General features: G+C 28.9%; 1 protein-coding gene across 1 annotated transcript in view; it reads right to left on the bottom strand.

Annotated features, from left to right (window-relative positions):
- Nucleotides 1-24571, bottom strand: part of LOC136077036 (uncharacterized) — a 66199-nt gene that overhangs the window by 11510 nt on the left and 30118 nt on the right. Inside the window, exons 4-9 of the mRNA XM_065791388.1 lie at nt 22721-22768; nt 22177-22224; nt 21633-21680; nt 11203-12552; nt 5579-5814; nt 4253-4354 (exon numbers count right to left, since the gene is read on the bottom strand). Coding sequence (XP_065647460.1) covers nt 4253-4354; nt 5579-5814; nt 11203-12552; nt 21633-21680; nt 22177-22224; nt 22721-22768 — 1832 coding nt within the window. The remainder of the gene's footprint in view (nt 1-4252; nt 4355-5578; nt 5815-11202; nt 12553-21632; nt 21681-22176; nt 22225-22720; nt 22769-24571) is intronic.

Genomic DNA, 24571 nt, shown 5'->3' with positions numbered 1-24571 from the left:
ATGTACGGAGGTTTTGACTGACGTAGTTTCCTTAAGAAAATATATATATATAGTATAAGTGGTTTTTTTATGAGCATATTTAAGGTGATTTGTAATGTATAAATTGAACGCAAAATTATTGTAAAGTTTTTTAAATGAGTAAAAAGTAAGATTTTAAAATTGTAATGTTGTGCTGCCTGCAAGAAAATTACAGTTTTCCACTGACAAGCTATTTTTTACCAGGGAGTCAAATATCTCATTTGAAAAGTCATGTCCTGTCGAACCTTCAATTAAGTAAAATCCAAGAAAACTTTAATTAATATGAATTTCAATCTTATCCTCTACCTTCAATCTTATCTTTTATCAAATTCGGCAAAAAATTCTAAAATTTTAAGAAAGTTTCTAATATTATTTTGATAGACTTTTTCACAAGAGCCTCTGAATGGCAGATTTTGCTTTGCCATCAAAATAGTTAGGGAAATTATTCTTCTAACTACATTGTCCCAATGTTCTACTTTAAATAAGTTTCTATCCAAAATTTTATCAATTAAAGTGATTTTTTGTAATCTATATTTTAAATCCATCCACTTGCTGTAGCAGTCAAAATAATCAAGGCTTTTTTTGTGTCTTTTAAAAATTAAATGGAAATATGGCACCAATCATTACCACCATTATGAGCCAACATAATAGGATTTAAAAAAAAAAGTTTACAACAAAAACAAAAAACTTTGTTAGCTTTTTTTGAATAAACTAACCATGTTCTATGATTTTTTTCACCATTATCCATGATGCAGTTAAAAAAATGATTTGAAAAACTCAAATTATCAAAAATTCTTGGATAGTTATTAGAATCGTCTTTGATACTGTTAGGACCTATTATAACAGCATCTTGTATGAAATCATAGGTTAAATTTTCCTTCCAATCGCTAATATCGTCAAAGCATTCAGAGGTAGCACCAGTTTCAGTCAATCTTTCAATTGTTGGAATAGTTTCAATTGAATTAGTAGAGTCAGTTTGCTTTCATTTCCAGAATCAACCAGATCTTGAACTATTGGACTTTCTTTGACATTTTTATCATGATGAGTTTTTGATAGAAATTTTTCTAAGATGTTTGATTTGATTTCAATTGTTCCTCTTTTCGTAGGCATTTTTGTTTAAACTCACAACCTGAAGGTTTTCTTTTCTCCATTATTTCTTTTAAAAGAAATCAATAAATATTAAAAAAATTTATAGCAATAATTAGATAACTTTATATGAAAATAAAAAAATAATTGGGATTCTCAAATAAGTAGGCCTTCTCAGGAGTAGCGTGCGGTTGCATGCCTTAAATTACCACGCATATATTTTTTTGTTGATATCTTTGCCGCAATTTTTTGCATATATTAAAAATAGTGCATTTTAAAAACGCGCTGAAAAAAACAAACTTATTTGTCATATTATTTTATTTTTCTTACTAATAATATATTATTATAGTTATTAATGAGAAAATAAAAACATAAAAATAATATATATATGGGCAATTTCATTTTTAACTAATGTTAAATGCGCAACAACTTTACCAAATACTTGCTTATTTAAACTTTAAATTAAACTTTTAGCTATTTTATATAAAAGCTGTTAGTCTAATGAACAAAATAAGTTAAAAAGTTTTGAGTTTGTCCAAAAGAGCTTGGAAGCGGTTTGTTTTAGACACTTTCACAAGATGTTGCGAATTCTATACCAATTTAAAAAATATATAAAAATCTATCAGAGTTAACCGGCTAAGGAAAATAAATTTTTTTTGATATTGTATATTTTACTTACATTACATCACTTACATTATCGAGCGATTATTAAGCGATTATTATCGTGAATTTTTTAATCTATAATTAAGAGTTAGAGTTACATAAGAAAAGAATTGCAAAAGTATTGAACTCATTTGTTAAAAATTGTTAAAAACAATTTTTAAAAATAATTAACAAAGGAAATTTTTAAAAACTAGTGGCACTCTTCCTCAGTGATTTTTCATAACATTCATCAAAGTTATCAAATCCATAACAGTTTTTCTGCCAGACAAAGAGCAACTTCAAAAAATTATTTTAGTATTACAACTTTATTATTACTTAATTATGTGATTGGTTTGTTGAAGTATTTACTTACACTTCTTACGTTTATGCGTATTGCTTTATTTTCATAAGGTTAATTTTTTAAAATGCTGCAAAGTACATTTAAATCTTTTAAAATATTTGTGACGTAAAAATTGCTATCACAGTTTAGAAGAGGGGTATATGTGATTGTTTAAAGGAGGGAGAGGGTTTAGAATTGACAAATATAGTGTGAAATGTTTATGGATGAATTGAAAAGTTCAGAAAGATGAGATGAAATCCTTGTGAAAGCAGTTTTTGATGATAAAGACCAGCCACTAGGTCTTGAGTTGTATACTTCACCAGTCTACTAGTTAATTTTTGATATTCTAGGTCATAGTTTGAAAAATGCCTATGGATGAAACTCCTGTAGAATTTTTGGACACAATGAATTTCAAAACTTTAAAAATCTTTTAAAGTTGCTTACAATTCATCAGAACTCACAGCAAAATCGTAAATCTATTAAGCATAGTTTAAAAATCTTATTTCTCAAAACAAGAAATATATTTTTTGTTTTAAAATTTATTCAAGATAATGTAGAATGTGTGATAAGCTTAAGGAAGCTTCAGAAGCTACTTCAAATAAAGAGTTCTTTAAAAAAACATTAAAAAAGAAGAGTGGATTAAAAGAGCTTGCTACGGTGACTCTTTTTTTCTACAGCAACTCTTCTCGCTTTCTTGTTATTAAATAGATATAACAACTTGAATTTTGATCCGAAACCTAACTGCAGACTCTGAACCTTAAAACTACATTTAAAAATTATTTTTTTACATATTTTCTTGAGATATTTGTCTTATATGTATATAAATATTTATTGTACATTTGCAGTGCTTAAACGCTGAAGTCTGAGGCAAATTTGATTAAGAAAAATAAGATCTGTGGTAATGACGGATCCAGCATTTTATGGTGTTTGAGATAGCTAACATGGAGTAAAATCGAAGCATTTGTATGTTTATGTCAAGAAATAATGCTTTAAAAAAGTTGCAATGAATGGAGGCTGGGAACAAATAAGCACTAAAATTTTATCCCCCTGCCCCAAACGCGAGAGCAAGAAGTTGATGAAATAATTTTTTTACTATTCATAACGAAATTTATATTCATTGATAAAATTTCAGTATTGTTTTACAATCTCTAAGTGTTCAAAAATCATGAGCAAATAAAATTTGTGACTCCCTCAAACTGAGGAGGTTTATACTTTATATGGTCACAATTTATGTACGCTGGGAGATAATGAGCTGGATCATTCACAGATCTGTAGTTCGATGCCTACTCTAGGCTTTTTTTCAATATGAAGCAAGCACAAACTTTTAAGTTAAATGCCCTTCTGAAGTGATGTGACCACTAGATCTTCGATCACCTAAAATAACCACAGAAAAATGTGCATATATATTATTGAATTACATTGATTTGTTTGGGTCTAGTTTAGTTTACAACAAAAGATCGAAAGTCCTTTACCCAATCTTTTAAGAAAACTATTTTAGATTTGGATTTGCTTGATCCAAGACTCCAGTAGCAGTGTTTAAATAAAAACATCGTTTGATACCAAAATGAAGTAAAAAGTTTCAAAGATCAACAAAAAATCACTTTACAATAGCCAAACTGTTAATTTATTTATCGTAATCAGTGAAAGATAAGTACAACATATTTCTTAAATTAATAAACATAGTGTTTTTTTTTGGTGCAGGATTTTGGAACACATAAAGAAAATATCGTTGAACAATTCAACTAAAATGCTACTGGTAACGTGTAACCCAGTACAACCTGCCTCATGTCCTACTGCCTTGTAGGATACACTTTTTTAGGCAAAGGCTAGGAGAAGCCAACTCTGACATAAAACACCTCATGCCTTGGGGCTCATGATTAAGTTGAGGCTAGAGATGGTGTCTTGATAAAAACACTCATCTTGGGCAGATGTTAAATGCATCCGACTACTATCTTGTAGGCAAAGTTTACTAGACAAAGACTTAAGGGGTAAACAGATTCTATCTGTTAACCAGCCTCGTACCCCTTCTTCATCTATTAGGCTGGCGCAGATGTAATTTTAATATATTGTTTCCAGTTTAGGATGTTGAATGCTGGATCTTCTTGAGTCAATGAATGGGTTTTGCTTGTGTCTCCGTTTTTATGACTAGGCAACTCATTCTATTACCTCCTGAGGACATAGCTCTAAAACACAGTTTTCTGAGGCCGGCTGGTAGTCAGGTTTCCTTAACTCTGATGTAGGTCTCAGAGAAACTGATTCCATTGCCAGCTAAAAAATATTGAAGTATCAACAGTGGCATGTTGAGCATAAATGGTATATTTGTTTGTATTTTTGGTGTGCATTGTCAAGGCCACATTTGGAACCCTTTGTTACAGCTTAGGGTTTTTTATCAGTAATGAGGCAATTGCTTGGGCTATTAAACAGTGTACTGAGTACAGTCAATGCTTCAAGTCAAGTTCTTTAACAAATTTAAAAATGAATAACCAAGTTCTCTAAAACTAATATTCTCATTCACTAATATTCGTGGTCTTCGAAGTAACTTTTCTTCTGTTGAGTCTTATCTCTTGCAAAATTCACCAGACATACTTGCTCTTAGTGAGACTAATTTGAGTTCAGCTGTTTCATCTTGTGATCATAACGTTGATGGTTATCTTCCTTTAATTCGTAATGACTCCAATAGTCACATGCTTGGCCTGGTCATTTACATTCGCAAGCATTCACCCATTTAATGGGTGAATGCTTGCGAATGTTAACCACTAAATGGCTTGGCTCTAGTTTCAGTGACTCTACTGGCGTTAAAGCCCTCAACTTTTGCCTTTTTCAATCCCTAACTCAAAGAGTCAACTTTCCAACTTGCTTTCCAGACAACACGAATCATTTATCTTCTCTACTCGACTTATGCATTGTTTCTGATCCTAGTCAGTGCTCAGTTTCTCCACATTCACCCTTAGGTGCTTCTGATCACGGTTTGATCTCTCTAAAACTATTATCTCATTCTTCTTCGTCATTTGAATCCCCCTATCATCGTACCTCTTATAACTACCTTAAAGCTGACTGGGGGTCTTTCTCTGATTTTCTTAGTGATGGCCCTTGGGTAGAAATCTTTTGTCTTCCTGCTGGCAAATGTGCTACTTAGATAACGTTGTGGATTCAGGCTGACATGGAATCTTTTATTCCCTCTTGACAATCAAGGTCAAGCCTCACTCTTCTTGATGGTTTCCTCATATTGTGCTGCTGCCATTGCCAATTAAAACTATTATTTCTGTATCTAACAGCAAAACAATTCTTTAGAAAACAGACATCTGTTTATTACTGCTAGAAACCATTGTGAAAAAGGTTTTGTCTAACACCAAGCCCGCCATCTTAGGTCACAAAATCTTGTATTTCATCTCAAAAATTAGGTTCTCGTGACTTCTGTAGAATCTTAAACAGTATCAATAATAAGGGCAAATCTATTATTCTAATTCTCTTTTATTGTTCAGACTTTGTCACCTCACCTAAAGATAAAGCTGAATTGTTTGCTAAGAACTTTTCATCAATATCATCTCTTGATTCCACTAGTTGCGTTCTAGCTGATTTTGCCGTCAAACAGGTTGATCCATTGATTGACATTCGTATCACTCCAGCTTTAGTATCTAAAGTGATTTCCTGCATAGACTGCTTTACAGCTTGTGATCCATACAACATACCTGTTATAGTCTTGCAGAAGTGTTCTCCATAGCTGTCATCTATACTTTTAAAACTTTTTAATAAGTGCTTATCAGAGTCTTGTTTTCCAACCTGCCGGAAAGCGGCATCTGTTATCCTATTTAATCGCATCTGTTATCCTATTTAATCTGTTATCCTATTTAATTGCATCTGCTATAAATATTTTAATCATAAGGATAATATGCGTAAAAGTTAGTATAAAATGTTTTTCAGAATTTTTTCAAATTGATATTGTTTAAGATGGAATAAAGGTATTTTAGGATATAATTTTTTGGACTCATTCAAAATGCATACAAGGCTCCTGTTCCATTCACAGACGCACTGTTTCTAGTAGAGTAAGAATGTAAGTCTACTTTCTGTGAACAAGTTTGTGATAGGAGATGGTAAGTTTTTATTTAATGAGTCAAAAACAAAGAAAATTAGCATACTTTACTAGCGCTGGAAATGTTGGAATAAAAAGTTTTTTGAAGGACTTCGATGTATCAGATTTAATTGGTTGGAAGTTTATTATTCTAATGGATTGACTCTGAGACTATAGCAACTACTAAATAAGATAGTTTCCAACTTGACTCCAAACTTGACAATAATATCTAAGATGAGATGAGAATAATGCACAGTAAATATTCTTAAGTGCAACTTTATTGACATAATGACGAATTATTGAAAGCATACTGTTAGCTCGAGAGTTTCTTGCTTGGTTCATTAATGTGAATGTTCCATGTAAGATTACAATCAATTAATACACCAAGATATTTAATAACTCTTGAGGGATATAGCCATTTCTTATTAATTCTGATTTTATTTTCATCATTTTTACAGAGATAGTTTTTCGAAGAAAATTAGTTCAGTTTTTTTGGTGTTGAGACATAATAGTTAAGCATTTAACCAGTAACTATACCTTTTAGATCCGAATTAACATTTTTACATAAATAACGATACGATTTGTTGATGTGCAAAAGATTTGTATTATCAGCAAACAGATGAACTGAGGAGAAGTGAACAGAGTTGATTAGGTTGTTAACGTAGATTAAAAATAAAGAGGACCTAGAACAGAACCTTGAGGAACACCACACAAAACTGATTTATTACTAGAATTGAAAACATTAATACTTACAAATTGTTTTTGATCTGAAAGATAAGATCAAAACCAGTCATTTACAATACCGCAAATTCGATAATGTTTTAATTTAGAAATCAAAATACTATGGTTTTTGTAAATCAATAAAAACACCACAAACGGAATATCAACCAGTATCAAGAGCTTTCCTAATTTTCTTTGCTATACTTATTAATGCATGGCAAGTAGAATGTTTTGATCGAAAACCAAATCAAAAACCATTTAAACAATTGAATGAGTTTAGAAAAGAGTACACTCTAGAATACATAAGTTTCTAAAGAAACTTAATAATGTTAGATAAAAGAGAGGTCTGTAGTTAGTGCATGAAAGTTTAGAGCCATTTTTAAATATTGGGATAACGGGAGATAATTTCAAAATATCAAGAAAATTCATAGTTAAAATCTATAAAAATAATTATGGGAATGCTGTTTGGACCTAATAAAATAGGGGTTAAAAAAATTAAATAAAAAAAAGGGAAAAAAGGGATCCTGTATACAGGATTGCCATTTTTAGTATTTATGAACAAAAAATCAAAATCCTTTATAAATAATTTTTAATTATCCTATTTTTTTTTACGCACATTAGGACCACATTTGATGTATTTATATACAATCATGCGTATGTTGTTACATTATTCTTGTTAACTTTAAAAAATTATAAAAAACAATGCTAGTCACTATTGCTTTAGTGGTTTATTAAATTTTATTAAATTAAAACAGTGTTGAATTATATGTATTATATATAAAAAAGTTGTATTGTTATTTTGTTCTTGTTAACATTAGCAAATTAAAAAGAACATCAAAAAATTAATATAAACAAAACAGTATTGATTTAATAAAATAACATTTTTTGAACAATAATTACATGATAACATGTCATTTATGTATCTAAATTATAATAATTACAAAAATAAAGTACATCTAAGCTTCTTGCTTAGATGTACTTTATTTTTGAATTTCTATAATTTAGATACATAAATGACAAAGTTTTTATATATATATTGATGCACTATAAGAAAATATTATACCCTGAAGTGATATTTTAAATTTATTGTCTTCAAATTTATATAAATAGTTATAAACGCAATGCTACAGGTGGTATAGTCATGACATTTGCAACTCTAAAAATTTGGTGATAATCAATGAACCATTCAAGCAACTGCTACTTTAGCATTGTTAATCACATAAAAATTTCACTCTGACAAAAAAGGTACCTCATTCATTTATTCAGATATTCCTTCAACTGATACCCTAGGACTACACAGCCTTGAACTACCTATTCTTCTCCCCCTAAGAAGGATCAGCCATCTTCAAGAGAAAGCAGCAAGTCTAACAGCAAAGGGGATATCGGAGGTACAAGCTATAGTTTAAGAGGTGAGGTTGATAAACTATAGCTTGTACCATAATTGTTGAGGCCATAATTGCCTAGTTAAAAAGACAATGATTTAATGAGAGACCAAGGTTTTATAAAGTCATAGATGAACTTTTGATATCAAAGCTTAAACTGGAATTTGTTGAACAAAAAAAAATCACAATTCAGAGAAAACCCATCAAAAATTTTACAACCTATTCAGTCAGAAAGCCCATTGCTTCTGTATCGTTGTGGTTGATTTTTTCAAAGCCAAGAGTATCACAAGCCAAGTAAATAGCACCTTTTTATAGACAGTTCATTTGGAGACTCAAAGCCGTGTTGCTTCCCAATGATAAAAAGTGGCCGCCCCTTCTGTTGGCTTCTTCTGTGCATCTCAGGGAGGACAAGACTAGTGCCAAGATGTTGATGAGTACCTTGATGTATGATGACTAGAGGTCATCAAAAACTTGAAAATGGCATTATTATATTATTCTACTAGAACTTCAAGGTTTTCAAACTAATTCTCAATATCTTTCGCTTCACTACAAAAGGTAAGAACTGGCTACAACAAAGTGAGTTCTCTGTGGGAAAGAGCAATGTGGAAGCTGCTGCTAGAACTCCAGAAAACACTGCCAATACCGAAAATCAATGCACATATTCATAAAAATCTTTTCCAGAACCTGTCTGAGGATAAGGTTAGAGCTTATACCTTAGCCAAACCACAGATAAAAACGATCATAGAATCAAGTTAATTATAAGGCTGAAAACTCTGTGGAAAACAGTTTATCTCAGAAACTCAAAGCCAAGTTGTTTACAATGAAAACAACTACCCTTCTGCTCTGATGGTTCATTCTACGCATCTCAAGGACAAGACTCTCAAGTGCCTTGATGTATAACAACTACAGAGGTCATCAAAGATTCAAAATTGGCATCATTTTACTGGCCCTTATTGTATAATTTTCCAATTTCCTTTGTCTCTGGGACAGTAAGAACACTACCACAGAAAAAGCTGGTTATCCGACTAAGTTTTTTGAGGGTAAGAGCAAGGTTTAGTGGGAGCAGCTGATAAAACCCAAGAAAAAACTGCCACCACTGCAATTCAGGTTTCATCAAAATCTTTTCAGAAGATGAGGCTAAGCTACAGAGCTAGTAACTTTGTTGAAACACAGATCAAGATTATAGAAAATGATGCCCTCAAAGAGTAATTGTATATATGATAACCACAATTATAGGTAAATACAAGATTTGGCTCTAAATGCAAAACTAGCAGACAAATGGTCTGAACTATCAAGAAAAAGCATAAAATCAAGCCCTTCAAGATGTATAAAGCCCTTGATCACAATGCTGAAGAAAATTTAGTGGCAAAAAGTCATGCAGGAAAATTATTCAAATTATTTTGTAGAAATAAAAAGTATAATCATGGATCATAAAACTTATGTAAAATTAATTTTCAAAACGATTCCAAGACATCATTTTTATATGGGAGTTTCCAGGAAAAAGGCAAAGGCTAAACTTTAATAGTCACTTCATAAAACTAAAAAATTCCCAAAAAAATTACGGTTTGGCAAGCCAGATGTCAATGTGGATTGAAAACATTAAGTCTTGTCACTTATTTCACAATAAGAAGGGAAATTTATTTCAGGTTACTAGCTCAGTAGCTTGGCCTCATCTTCTGAAAAAGATTTTGATAAAACCTGAATTGCATTAAATTGGATTATTGCCAATGTGGAACACCCATGACAATAATGCAATCTTTTGCCTGACCTAGCGTCTTGTCAATACTCCAAATCTATGTTATTAATAGTATAAATTTATACCTAGAACGCACAATCCTGCAAATTGTCCCGAACTTCGTCCAATTAGGCAATTATTAAAGCCAAATAACAGAAAAAGTTTAGGCAAGCAAAACTAAGTACTGATCACAAAGTATGGATCTCACCTAGTACAAAATCTTATGACTCCAATTAGGAGAAAAATTAAAAAATTTTATTGTACTAAGGAAACTTTTTATTTAATCATTTATTTATTTTTGTTCTAGACTTAATAAGCATTCAATAAAAAAAATCAAAAGAATGACAAGGTAAAACATTTAGGTTGATGAAAAAAAGCAACTGAAAAGACATTAGGAACCATCAGCAATCTGATTAAAAAGTACAAAATGTTTGAATTAGCATAGACAAGAAGCGACACTAAGCATACGTCAAAGAAAGTAAAAGTATTTTTTATCCAGAAGCAGACTAAGTTACATAAATAGCGGGTTCAAAGCCTAGATTTTATTGCAATTGAACACCAATATGCGCCATTCTGGATCAAAAAAGTGACAATTTCTAAAGCAAAAGGAAGACTCAAATCAGTCCAGATACAACAAAGAAATGAGTTGAATTAATGCAAAATCAACTTGCAGAAATCTTAAAAGCTAAAGATAACTCGATATTAAAAAGTCAAAAAATTTGATTACTTGAAGAAATGTTTAATACTCAAAATTTGTTTGGATACTTATTTAAAGTTAAAAAAATGCATTGTTTGAATGCATCATTAAGTTTTTAGCACATAAAGTTAACTTAATTTATTTAATTCTTTTAAGTTATTGAATTCTTCATTATATTTGCATTTATAACAATCATAAATTTTTTATATTAACTTATTTTTCTTCTGAAATTTCTTGTCAAAGTTTTGATTTTTTTTTTTTTTAATAAATTTCATTCAGGTAATTATATCTCCTACTGTATAAGATGTGTGACACAGATGAATTTACTTATATTGTTAAACATACTAAATACAAAAGAATAGAGTCTATCATTTAGCAAAGTAAAGAAAAAATAGCTTTAAAAAAAACTTAATGTTTATAAACTTTTGATTTTAATAAACATATACTTTTGATAAATAGATAAACTTTATCTAAAATGACTTATAATAATGCAACAAAGTAATAAGAACTTACCAAAAATAAAAAACAAAAAAGAAGATACTTTGCAATTTTTTTTAGATGGATTCAGGTTAATAAGAAACTTTAATAAACTATTTTCATTTTTATCGGTTAAACCACAAATCATTGATAAACAACTCTTCAGCTTTTCATTGTCTATAATCTCTTCAATACTTAAACAATTGTATGCATATACAGATGCACAAAACTCCATTATTGTCAAATGTGCAAATTGATAAAAATAACCTAGATTTGTTTCAATCCTTTCAATAAATCCAAAAAAATTTTCTACATTTTCATCAAAGTCAATGATAAAAGTTTGAATATCTTCTTTGGAAAAAATTACTCTATTTTCAATAAACAATTGATATGCAATTTTACAAATGTTTAAAATATATATTCTATTGGAATTGTTTTCCATCAATTGATAAATCAATTCATTGTTTTTGATGATGTGATTTTGCAAAAAGTATAAAAAAATATTTGCATACAAATCTGTCATTGTTAAAAAAGAACTTTTGCATAAATTTTTTGAATTACTAATAATCTTACACATGGAAGATAAATAAAATGGAACAGATGCCATGGACTTTGCAATTGCAGATTCCTTTAAAGTTGCTTTCACAACATCTTTTTTTTCCTCTAAAACGCTATTTTCAATATAATTATATATTCCGCTTTCATTGAATCCCATAATTTGAATGTTTATCTTATCACAATGCTCTGTAGTTATACTTTGGTACTTATCAATTGCATAAACTCTACCAGCAACTACATATTTATATTTTTGAATTTCTGTTAAAGCATTAACAATTGGATAGTTTTGACTCGAGCTGCAATTTATTAATTCATTTAAATATTTAAACTCGTCTAACCCGTCAATTACAAAGAGTGCAGGATGAATACTAATATCAAAATCATTTATAACATCTTTGTAGAAAAAGTTTACTAATTGATTAATGTTACCGATACTAGGACATAGATTAAGCCTCCTGCATTCCAAATAAAAAACAAGTTTAAGATTTTCCCAAATTAGGCCATTTGACCAATCAAGCAAACATTTTCTAAGCAACCATGTTTTCCCAATACCAGCTATTCCAGATATTAATGTTACAGATCTTTCTTTCATAAATATTTCACTATATGGAATTGGTTTATATCGCAATTGCTTTTCAAGAAATTCTTTTCGTTCAACACTAAATACAGCATCTGTTTGAGTATTAACTGCATCAACGATACATAGATCAACAAATTTATGCATTAAATCAACATTTGCAGGAAATTTTAAGGGTGGTTGAACTTCACATATTTTCCCATAGTTTATAAGATAAAAACTTTTGAGTGCTGTGCATATCTCTGATATATCTAAATACAATAACTCATCATCATAATCATCAAATCATCATCATCATTATCATCATCATCATCATCATCATCATCAACTTTAACACTACCATCATCATCATCATCATCATCATCATCATCATCATCATCATCATCATCATCATCATCATCATCATCATCATCATCATCATCATCATCATCATCATCATCATCATCATCATCATCATCATCATCGTCATCATCATCATCATCAAATATAAAAGATTACAAGTCATTATCATGGTTAAATATGAAGACCTTTCAATATTTTAATTAACTAATTAAAGAAAAAGTTTAAAAATACTTTGTACATATTTTTTATTGAAAATATATGCACCAGATTAATCTGCCAAAAAGTTGTTCTTTTATATTTATAATAACCTAGACAGCCAAGTCGAAACAAAAATTGAATAAAAAAAAAAGTTTGTTTTCTATTAAAAAAACAGACTTAAATTTTAAATATTTCATTATATGTCTAAAAAACTGGAGATTTGGTAATACTAAACCATATATCATTTTGAGTGCATTTTATTATATTTAATTTTAGTTTAGCAATTACCAAGTTTTGTAATAATAATAATAATAATTTTAATAATAATAATAATAATTTGTAAATATAATAGTAATAAATTTGTACCAAGTTTTACTTATTTTTTTTGGATTTATGAACAAGAAATGTAATGTCTAATTTTTTTTCTAATTTACAGAACTAAAATAACTTGTGAACAGTCACTGTCAAGCCAACCCAAGACACTTCTTGTAGAGGAATGTTATTATCCTTACTAATGCCTTTATATTTTTTTTATAAAATTCTTAACTAGATGACATAGCACGAAAAACAAGTAGACCATACCATTAAGCTGATGTTTTCAGCTGAGCGGTATGGTCTTTTGTTGTCAACTGATTATTCATGCTATATCATCTAGTTAAAAAACTATTATAAAAAATTAATTCAGTTTTCCATTTTTTTTCACTTTCATTTTTTTCCAATAAGGGTAAATTTATGTCGCTAGATCAATATATGCATGATAGGGCGAACCCTATGTTACATGCTCAAGAACAAGATTTTTTGTAGTTTGTAATTTAAAGGTGATAAACGTTCATAATAAGGTAAATCAGTTAGAACATTTCCACATTAAAAGTAATGCATGTTTTTATAATTATTTAAATACTAATAGCTTATACCCATTCTCAAAATAGCCTGCGTCAAGGAACAAATCTCTTATGCCAAATCTATTTTTTTAATAATTCATTATACTGGCCTAAATAAAAGCAATTTTTATAAAAAATTTATATTAACCACTGCATATTATTAGTAGTAAATATAACTTATTCACAATTATTACAAATTGGTAATTTATGGGTCAACCATAAATTACACAATGCAATTTTTAACTTTTACCACCACTTCCCTTGTCACAACATTGTAACTCCTTAGTAACAAGTCCCAATCAAGTAAATATAAAAAAAAAAAAACTAACCAATCTCCTTCTCTCTCCCCCCCCCATCAACCCATCTCCTTCCCCCCAGAGTGTTATGTAATTTATAGACAACCCCTTAACCGCTATACATTATAAAGAGAGAGTGGTCTAAACAGGTTTCATGTCATTGACACAATTTAAAATCGAACTGACAACAAAAACTGAATTAGTATAATCTGAAAAATATTTTGAGGTTTAAAATATAAAATATATTTTTTTTTTATAAATTCATTTTTAGTGGATTTGAAATATTTTACAATTTGTTATAAGTTATTGTTTACTAAAAATTTTATATTGAAATGACATGTATTAAACTGAATTATATCTTAAATAAGAATAACAAATGCAGAAACAGGTCAGGTCAGGTTCAGGATCATCATGATCACACTGGTACTGGTACCATGTAACCAAGTACTACCTGTCCCATGCCCTGCTGTCTTTTAGGGTTTATTTATTAAAGCAAAGGTTAAGAGAAATATACTCTAACTTAAAAATTTCCCTGTCTTGGAGCAAAAACTAGAGATAGTGTCTCAATAAAAATACTCATTCTGGACAGGCGTTAACTGTATCCAGCTAAAACTTTCCTTCCTTGGGGCTCTTGGTTGAGTATAGGCTAGAGATGGTCTCAATAAAAATATTTATAAGGTGCAGATCAAGCTACTTACCTGCGTCCAGTTACTGTCTTGTAGAAGGCCTCCAAGGCAAGGACTATAAGGGTAACTAGAATGATTCTATCAATTAGACTTGAACCCCTTCTTTACCTATTAGGTTGGCTTGGATGTAAACATGTATTACATTGTTTTCCTTCTTTGATAGTGACTCTTCCTTTTAACTCTTAATGAGATACAGCTCTAAAACTCAGTTTAGTGGTTCTGAGGCTGGCTGGTTGTGAAGTTTCCTGAACTCTGTGATAGCTCTCAGAGAGGCTGATTCCATCTACAGCTGTAAAATATCAGAGTATTAACAGTGCCATGTTGTGCATGGATAGTGTCTCTGTTAATGCTTAGTGTGCATTAACGAGGCCACATAAGGAGAGCTAAGTCACAACTTTGACTTAATTGGCAGGACTGACACAACTGCTCAATGCTCTTGTTCTATCTATGAATGAGTCAAGTTGCATTTGTCTGTCTATGAATGAGTCAAATTCTTTTTAAACTTAAATTATGCCTAAAGTAACCCAAAATATTAATCATAAAAAATCATCCTCACCACCTTACTGTTTCAATACAACTTTCACAAATAATCTTGGTCTTCGAAGTAACTTTCCATCAGTCAAATCATTCCTCTTACAAAATTTTGCCAGACTTGTTCGGTTTTGGTGAGATTAATTTAAATTTAGCATTTCTTCTTTGGATTTCAGCATTGATGGGTACAATCTTTTGATTTGCAAAGACTCCAATAGTTGCATGCTTGAGTCGGGAATATACTTAACTATCAATTCACCAATTCGATCATCGAACCTCTGATCATTCTTTTATTTGCTTCCACTTAGCACCTCTTCACTCTAACACTATTTTCTTGGTTCTTTAACGCTCTCCAACTTTTCAAGACTTTTTTTATGATGATAGCTTTTAGATGTAATTTCTTTCATCTAAAAGCTTACATCATAAAAATCTAAAAGTTGTCTTTTCTCTTTATCCCTCTGCCAATATTGTTGTTATTGGTTACTTTAACGCTCATCACACTAAGTGGCATGGCAATTCTTACACCACTAATAACCTTGCTGGCACAACAGCCCATAACTTCTGCCTTTCTCAATCTCTAACTCAGAGAGTTAACTTTGTGACGAGGTAAGTAGTTAGGGTTTTCTTCCAGAAAACCCTAACTACTTACCTTGACTCCTTGATTTCTATCTTTTCTCAAACCCAAGCTTGTGTTCAGTGCCTCCATTTTTGGTTTTCAAAATGACTCTACAATAACTTCTTATGTACCTAAGAAAAGTCATATTGTTCTCAGCATTTAATAGTAAAATTCTTATAGACCAAAATGAAAAATCACATATTCTGGATTACAGCAAATATATTGGGTGGAAAAGGAAAAATCCAATCAACTTTAAATTGAGATTTCTATAAAACTACAAATGCTTTTACCTTCTTTTATTTTTTTAATTAAACGTTACTTCCTTATCTATAGTTGTGTTGATAAACTTTTGTTGACAAATCCATGATTTGCAAAATGTTTGGAAACAAATTGAGATGCGTAAAAAAGTTGTTTTTGACGTACTTAGAAAGTTGTAAATAGCAGATTTTCCACAACTTCCTTGTTAACAATTTTACTGTGAGAACAAAGGTAAATCTGTCAATGATTAATTTAAATAAATATTGGACGAAAAAAATGTCCAAATAAAAATTTGCATCCTTGTATGGCAAGCAATTTGTAGCTGTGGTATGCAGTCCTCTTATTTTGTCACTAAGAAGACTTTGACTGCCGATCTCTACATCAAAGAATGCCCCTAAAAAAGACTTATGAAAAAACACAAATACCAATATCTCTTTGGGCCAATCTTGCTGCTTCTCACTATTCTAAAAAAGTTCTACAGTTTTTCAAGGATAATAATGTGAAAAATGTTCCTAAAGATGCAAATCATCCTAATCATTGTAATGAGCTTGAAGAGCGCTAGATTGCACAAGATTAAAGATTTTTGAGCAATGGTTAAGGGAGTTCTCTGTAAGACAGGTGGAGTAACAAAATATAAAAAGGACTCAGAAAAAGTGGTATATTCCACCAAAAAGGTGTAAAAAGAAAAAAATCAGCAAAATGATGGCATTAACCTGCTATAGAATTCGATCTCTTGCTAAACATCTAAACAGCCCATCAAGCCCCCTAAAATTAAGTAAAAACTCTAATTGATGTAAATACATTTAATGTTAACAAATTTGAAACAAAATCGCAAATGGAGGAAGTTTTTGTTTAACAGTGAAAAGTAAAAAAAAAAAAATTTTATGAAGAAAAATAAATCAAAAAACATTTTGGTAATAAAAGTAATGCGTAATATAGGCTTTAATATTGTATGTAGTAGTGTATGTATAATATTTTATGAAAAAAAAAGAAAACAAAATTTTTATTAATTTTATACATTGTTTATGCCATGTATTTATGTATATAAAAAATGCTGAATGCATTTTTTTGTTTGCATTTTTCTCTGTCAATTTAGTTGTTGTTGCTTTTTCTATATCTTGATATTTACTTTTGTTTAACTCATCTATGTAATGTGTAATGTAGACTTTAATATTGTATGTAGTAGTACGTATATACTTTTTTTATTTAAGTTTGCCTTTATTTTGCTTTTTTATATTTTTCTGCGAATATTTTCTTCCCTCACTCTATCCTTCTGAACTTATGTGATTAAAATTTTTGTTTTCTCTTAAACTTTTTTCTCATTATCTTATCTCATCCGTTCATTCTTTCTTTTTTTTTCATTTTTCTGAGCCTTACTCCCTTTTATTTTTATTCTGATTCCAACTTTTTTAATACTAATGTTCCTATTACTTCTTTTTTTTTTACTTGTATTGTAGTTTATCATTTCCTTGTTTTAATATTTTTTAATCTTATTTGTTTACGTTATGAAGGTGTCACTCCATTGACTAGTTTTTAACTATATGAGTGACACCAAACCAATCTTTGTAAATTATAATTAAATATGCAATTTTTGATTTTGAGGTTAAATAAATGGACAAAAAAAAGAAAAGAAAAAGTATAAATAATAACAACAATAAATATAATTTAGATATTAATAATAGCATGGTATATGTTCAAGAGTGTCTCAAGATTAAAATATTGGCAAACTTCAGCCAACATGCGATTAGATCTACATAGTTTCATTGCTAAGTCTTTACATTGGAATAAAAAGGAAAGATTTAAATCAATTTTTATACCTAGATAATTAATTGAGTTAACAGGTTCAATTTTATTACTAAATTTTTACTAAAGTTCAATCTATTGATTTTTGTTCTATTTGATTTAAAGATAATGAGTTCAGTTTTATAAGATTTTAGGAAAAGTTTGTTGGAGCGAAGCCACTGAACTAGATTGGCAAGATCATGGTTTATGTGTTGGTTTATTTTTTTAACGGATTTATTAATTAGCATTAGATTAGTATCATCAGCAAAGTGATAAATAGTAGTAAACTTGATGGATGTATGAAGATCATTTATATAAAGAAGGAAAACCAGTGGTCCCAATACTAAACCCTGAGGAACAGCATTTGAATATTTTACAAGGGTAGATTTTGAGTCATTGATAGAAACAAATTAGTTCTTTTGTTTGAATATGTAGTAAACCATTTAAGGGGTATGCCTCTGATCCCATAATATTCTAATTTTTTCAATAAAATTGAATGATCTACTGTATCAAATGCTTTCTGTAAATTGACAAATACACCACATGCAAAATATTTATCATTGATTGCTTTTCTAATCAATTCAGCAATTTCAATGAGAGTATGAGTTGTTGAGTGATTGGCACGAAATCCATACTGATGGGTGTAAAAGCACTTAAGTGTTAAGCATTTTTAAGAAAAGCATAAAGCCTATTAACCATCACCTTCTCAAAGAGTTCAACTATATTAGAAAGCAGGGAGATGGGTCTGTAATTGGTGAAATCTAGTTGAGAGCCTTTTTCAATCATCGGAATGACTTTAGCAACTTTAAAAATATCTGGGAAAATACCACCTTTTTTGAGTTATTTATAACAGTACAGAGCGGTTTTGAAATAATGTAAAGGAATGTAAGTACGCTTTTAGGACCAATACTTTCAGTTTTGAGCATGTTTGTAATGAGACCAGTATTTCATTTTCAGTTATAGGATTAATAAAAAAGGCATTTGGAATGTTATTCACTGAATACATGTTTAGATATTCACTAAATACATGCTTAGGGGGTATGGCTTTACTAAGTAATTTGTTATGTAAAGTGCTAAAAAAATTATCAAATAAATTAGATACAGCAGTGTGATTGGTGATAAAATTTTCGTATAATTTAAGTTTAAAAAATGTATTGTGTGTAGAAGGTCTAATATTAATGATTTCTTTTATACCCTTCCAGGTGCTTTTAAAATTGTTCCGATTCTTATTAAAATATGTAATAAAGTATGTTTTTTTGCTAAATTTTAATAAACTGGAAATTTTGTTTCTATAAAATTTAAATTTTGCAAACAATTTGTTTTTCTTATAAAAATTGTTGATTTTATGAATTTTATATAAACTTTGTTTTGAAATTATACGTATTCCATACATAATCCAAGGTTTTGATTTCAGTTTCAACTTGTTGGTTGGTTAGTATTGTGTAAGGAGCATGTTAGTCTAAGATTTCATCAAATGTTTTTAAAATGAAATTCATGGATTTATTAACATCATCATCTTTTTTTAATGGAGAGTTCCCAGTTGGTATCAGAAATTTCTTCAATAAATATACTTTTATTAAATTTTTTGAAGCATTTTCAGAAAGTTTTTACTTTTTTGGAGTGGTTGGGTTTGCCAGGAATGCAAAAAAATCGTGCCATGTGGTCTGAAATTGAAATTGTAAGCTTACCAGAGAATTAATCAGCTGAGTAAAAGTTCGTGAATATGTTATCAATGTTATTGATGTAGCTGTTATGTGTGATGGTAAAATTACAGAAGGACTTAGTGATTAAGTTGTTAAAGATATGTAGAAACAAGGTTAGATTCACTGTGACTTAATGGATCCATACTAAAATCACCCATTAGAAAGATTTTTTTTTTTCATTAATTAACTTTTCAAGTAGAGGAGTTAAGTGGGAAGAAGTTAATTCATGTTGATTCATTGAGGGATAACAATAAATGCAACCAATTATTATATTTAATTTGCAATGTTTTGCAATTTCAAAAAAAAATGACTCTAAATATTTAGAAGAGTAAATCATAAGATCAATGCGAACCTTAAATAAGAACGTATATTTTTTTACGTACGTTTTTTTATAGGGAGTCTATCTTTTAGCCAGACCCGCACTCCTTGCGGGTCTGGCTAAAAGATAGTAGATGTAGCAGAACTCGCTTGCGGGTCAGGCTATTTGTCAGTCGATGTAGCAGCACTCCCTTGCGAGTCAGGCTATTTGTCAGTCGATGTAGCAGCACTCCCTTGCGAGTTAGGCTATAAGATAGTCGATGTAGCAACACTTCGCGTATGATTTACAGTAAAAAAAATAAAAATATATATATATGTAAAATACATATATATATATATATATATATGTATATAAAATATTAGAAAATCACTAAACAAAATAATTGTGAAAAATAAAAACTGCTAGAAGCATGAAATGAAGAACTGCCAAAAAATAAAAAAAACGTTAGTAAAACCAAATGAAGAATTACAGTTAAGGTGAAAAAAATTATTGTTAGAAGAATGGAATGAATTTTTTAGAAATAGAAAAAAACTTGCTAAATACGATAGAACAAAATGTTTATAAAAATATTCAGAATGTTTTAAAAACACTCTGGCATTCTGGTCAATTAAATTTGCGTTTTTGTGGTTTTTTTAAAAAAACGATTAATTTGTAATTAAATTAATGGTTTTTACTTTCGTCCAACACGCTAATGTTGGATGAAAGTCAAAAGTAATTAAAAGTGACGTATGTGTTGGCGTAAGAAGCATTTTTTTCCTTCCGTGCTTCCCAAATGCAACAAACTATATATATATATATATATATATATATATATATATATATATATATATATATATATATATATATATATATATATATATATATATATATATATATATATATATATATATATATATATATATATATATATATGAGAACTGTATTTTTTTTCAGTAGAACAAAATTAATCTCAATATACATTAATGATGGAATATAGACTATAATGATTTTAATGTTTAACAAATTTTTGTTACAAATTTATCTTTTCACTTAAATTTAAAAACATCTTTTTAGGCAGAAAAAAGTTATTATTATGGTGAAAACAGAAGAAATTTTTATAGATAAAGCTATTATGCTTTATAAAACAAAATTTTTTATTTTTGATACAATTTTCTCTAAAAGCTATAGCTTCTAAACACAAACTAAAGAAACTCAAACAAGGCCTCTGCATGGTTAGATGAATTGAGCATGATACTTCCAATGACACAGTGAGGTCTTGGTCATAATTTTTTACTTTTAAACAGATTTTAAAAAGATTAAAACAACTAATTTTTTTTTTTAAATCTCATGCTTTTAAGTAAAACCAAAATAAGGCATCACTTGATAAATGAATATAAAATATTTGTGTTGTTCAATCAAGTAATTCTTAAGAGATTTTTTAGAAGTTTTGAAGCAAGCAATGATAATAAGCATTGATAATCAATGATCGTTTACATGTGCAACTGACAAAGTAAACAAAACTAATGATTGTAACATTATCAAAGCAATCTGAGCTAACACGATGCTAAATTTAATGTACAGTATTCTTTTACAATGTAATAAAAATCATATTATCAATAACCACTTAAATATCTGTCTCTAAATCATCTGAAATATCCATCGCCATTTATAACATAATTTTAAGGCAAACAAAGCATACTTATTCCTGATTGTTAATGTTAAATAAAACATATGAATTACCTTTCTTAGCAGAAAACTTTGTAGAGTTTACTGGTGAATTCGATGTTTCTAAACAATATGTAAAAAAATTTGTATATATTTATTAAAAAGAACATGAAAAAATTAATGACATTGATTTATACTATTTTTTTACCGCAATTTAATTAAATATTTAAATATATAAAATTTTAAACTTTAAACTTTACAATTTTCGAACGCTGAGAGATAATACTATGAAACTTAAAATTATTATATAAGTCTAATTGAGAAGAGTTACCCATTTGAATTACCGCTATTTAAAACTTTATTTTATGCTATGTCCAATGACGGACTGATCTAATTATATTGAAATATTACATGATTAAACTTAAAATTACCTAGGACGGTGATTATTTTTAATTAGTTAATAGCTGTGTTTTATTTTATTAAATCAGGGCCTGTTTAAGGATTTTTTTTTTGTATATGCGAGATCAAGGTTTGGCACCCCTTATTATAAAAAAGAGTGTAGTCATTTAAAACTCTAAAAAGTACTGATTGTTAATGTTAAATAAAACATATGAATTACCTTTCTTAGCAGAAAACTTTGTAGAGTTTACTGGTGAATTCGATGTTTCTAAACAATATGTAAAAAAATTTGTATATATTTATTAAAAAGAACATGAAAAAATTAATGACATTGATTTATACTATTTTTTTACCGCAGTTTAATTAAATATTTAAATATATAAAATTTTAAACTTTAAACTTTACAATTTTCGAACGCTGAGAGATAATACTATGAAACTTAAAATTATTACATAAGTCTAATTGAGAAGAGTTACCCGTTTGAATTACCGCTATTTAAAACTTTATTTTATGCTATGTCCAATTACGGACTGATCTAATTATATTGAAATATTACATGATTAAACTTAAAATTACCTAGGACGGTGATTATTTTTAATTAGTTAATAGCTGTGTTTTATTTTATTAAATCAGGGCCTGTTTAAGGATTTTTTTTTTGTATATGCGAGATCAAGGTTTGGCACCCCTTATTATAAAAAAGAGTGTAGTCATTTAAAACTCTAAAAAGTACTGATTGTTAATGTTAAATAAAACATATGAATTACCTTTCTTAGCAGAAAATTTTGTAGAGCTTACTGGTGAATTTGAAATTTCTAAACAATATATAAAAAAATTGGTGTATATTTATTTAAAAGAACATGAAAAAAATAATGACATTGATTTATAGTATTTTTTTACCGCAATATAATTAAATATTTAAATAAAATTTGAATAATTAAAATTATAAAATAATTAAATATTTTAATGTAATAAAAGTCACAATAACAACACTGAAATAAATAAAATCATCATTTTCTATTGTACTTTTAAAACAAACAAAACTGAAACTTAATTCAGGAGAAACAAACTCCTAAAAATAGGGCATTTTTATGTTGGAGTTTGTTGTCTTAAGGCTCTTGATTAAGTAAAGGTTAGAGATGGTGTCTTGATAAAATAACTTATCTTGAGCAGATGCTAACTGTTTCCAATTAAAAATCCCCTGCCTTGAGGCTCTTGGTTAAGTAAAGACTATAGAGAGTGTCTAGATAAAGTTAAATATATTGGGCAGATGTTAACTGCATGTTGTTAACAGCTACAGCCTTGTAAAATAGGCAATCCTAGGCAAAAACTTCAGGTATAAGTAAAATAATTCTATTGACCAGCCTCAAACCCCTTCTTACACAGTTCAGGAAACCTGACTACCAGCTGGTTTTAGAACCATAAAACTGAGTTTAGAGCTGTACCTTCATTAGGAGATAATAGATTGAGTTGCCATAAAGTAGTCATACAAACAGAGACACAAGCAAAACCCATGCATCGATTCAAAAAGATCTAGCATTCAACATTAAACTAGAAACAATGTATTATAAATACATCTGCGCCAGCCTAATAAATGAAGAAGGGGTGTGAGGCTGGTTAACAGTTAGAATCTGTTTACCTTTTAAACTCAACACAAGATAGGATCAGGTCAATTTGATCAGAAATTACATCTAAAAGTTTTTGGTCTTGGGAAGAAGAAGAACAATAAAGAACAAAGAGAATTAAATATGTTTTTAATATGTTTAAAATGAAAAGAATAATTTCATTATTTTTTCATTTTTAACATTAAAATTATTTCATTATTTTTTTCATTTTAAATATTTCAAAATTATTTCATTACTTTTATATTTTAAAATTTCAAAATAATTTCATACTTTGTCATTTTAAACAATTTAAAATTATTTCATTACTATTTTCATTTTAGATTTATTGTTTGAAGTATTTTTATGCTATCAAAGGAAATAGAGGGCTAACATCCTATGGTGAGCATAGAGTATGGATCTGAAATAGGGGCAAATCCCTTGTTTCATTTCAGAGCATCTTCTATATGAAAGTTGCTTCATATAGAAGATGCTAAGAAAGGATTAGAAAACATTTAATGACAATTTGTACTTTGTTAACCTAATTTTAGTTTTTATTGAATATTTTTTGTAAATAAATTTTTTTCAGTATATTATTTTGTTATTTTGTATAAATTATGTATAAAATACAATTTTTTTGTATATAACAATGTAAGCATTGTTAAAAAAGGAAAAACAGTCAAGATGTTGCTGATTGTATATTAAAAAATATTTTGAATTTCCTGGCGTAAAAATGGCGTAAATTGAATGGCGTAAATATGCGTTTAATGAGGGATGGGGGAAAGGGTGTGTCACATCCCACACACCCCTCACTTCACGCTGAAGTTATATATATATATGTATAAACAATATATACAATTTTTTGTATATATTAATTTGTTCTTTTGTTGTTGTTGTTGTTTTACTATATGCTTATCCTGATTAAAAATCTTTATTATTTTTGAATAAAATTTACCTAATTCAATTCATTTTTTTTTATTCATATTTTTGTATATAAAATATGTATTATAGAATATG

The sequence above is a fragment of the Hydra vulgaris genome, chromosome 02 (genome assembly GCF_038396675.1).
Source record: "Hydra vulgaris chromosome 02, alternate assembly HydraT2T_AEP".
NCBI classification, from domain to species: Eukaryota; Metazoa; Cnidaria; class Hydrozoa; order Anthoathecata; family Hydridae; genus Hydra; species Hydra vulgaris.
The sequence above is the reverse complement of the archived record's forward strand: the minus strand, read 5'-3'. Positions and strand labels throughout refer to the sequence as shown.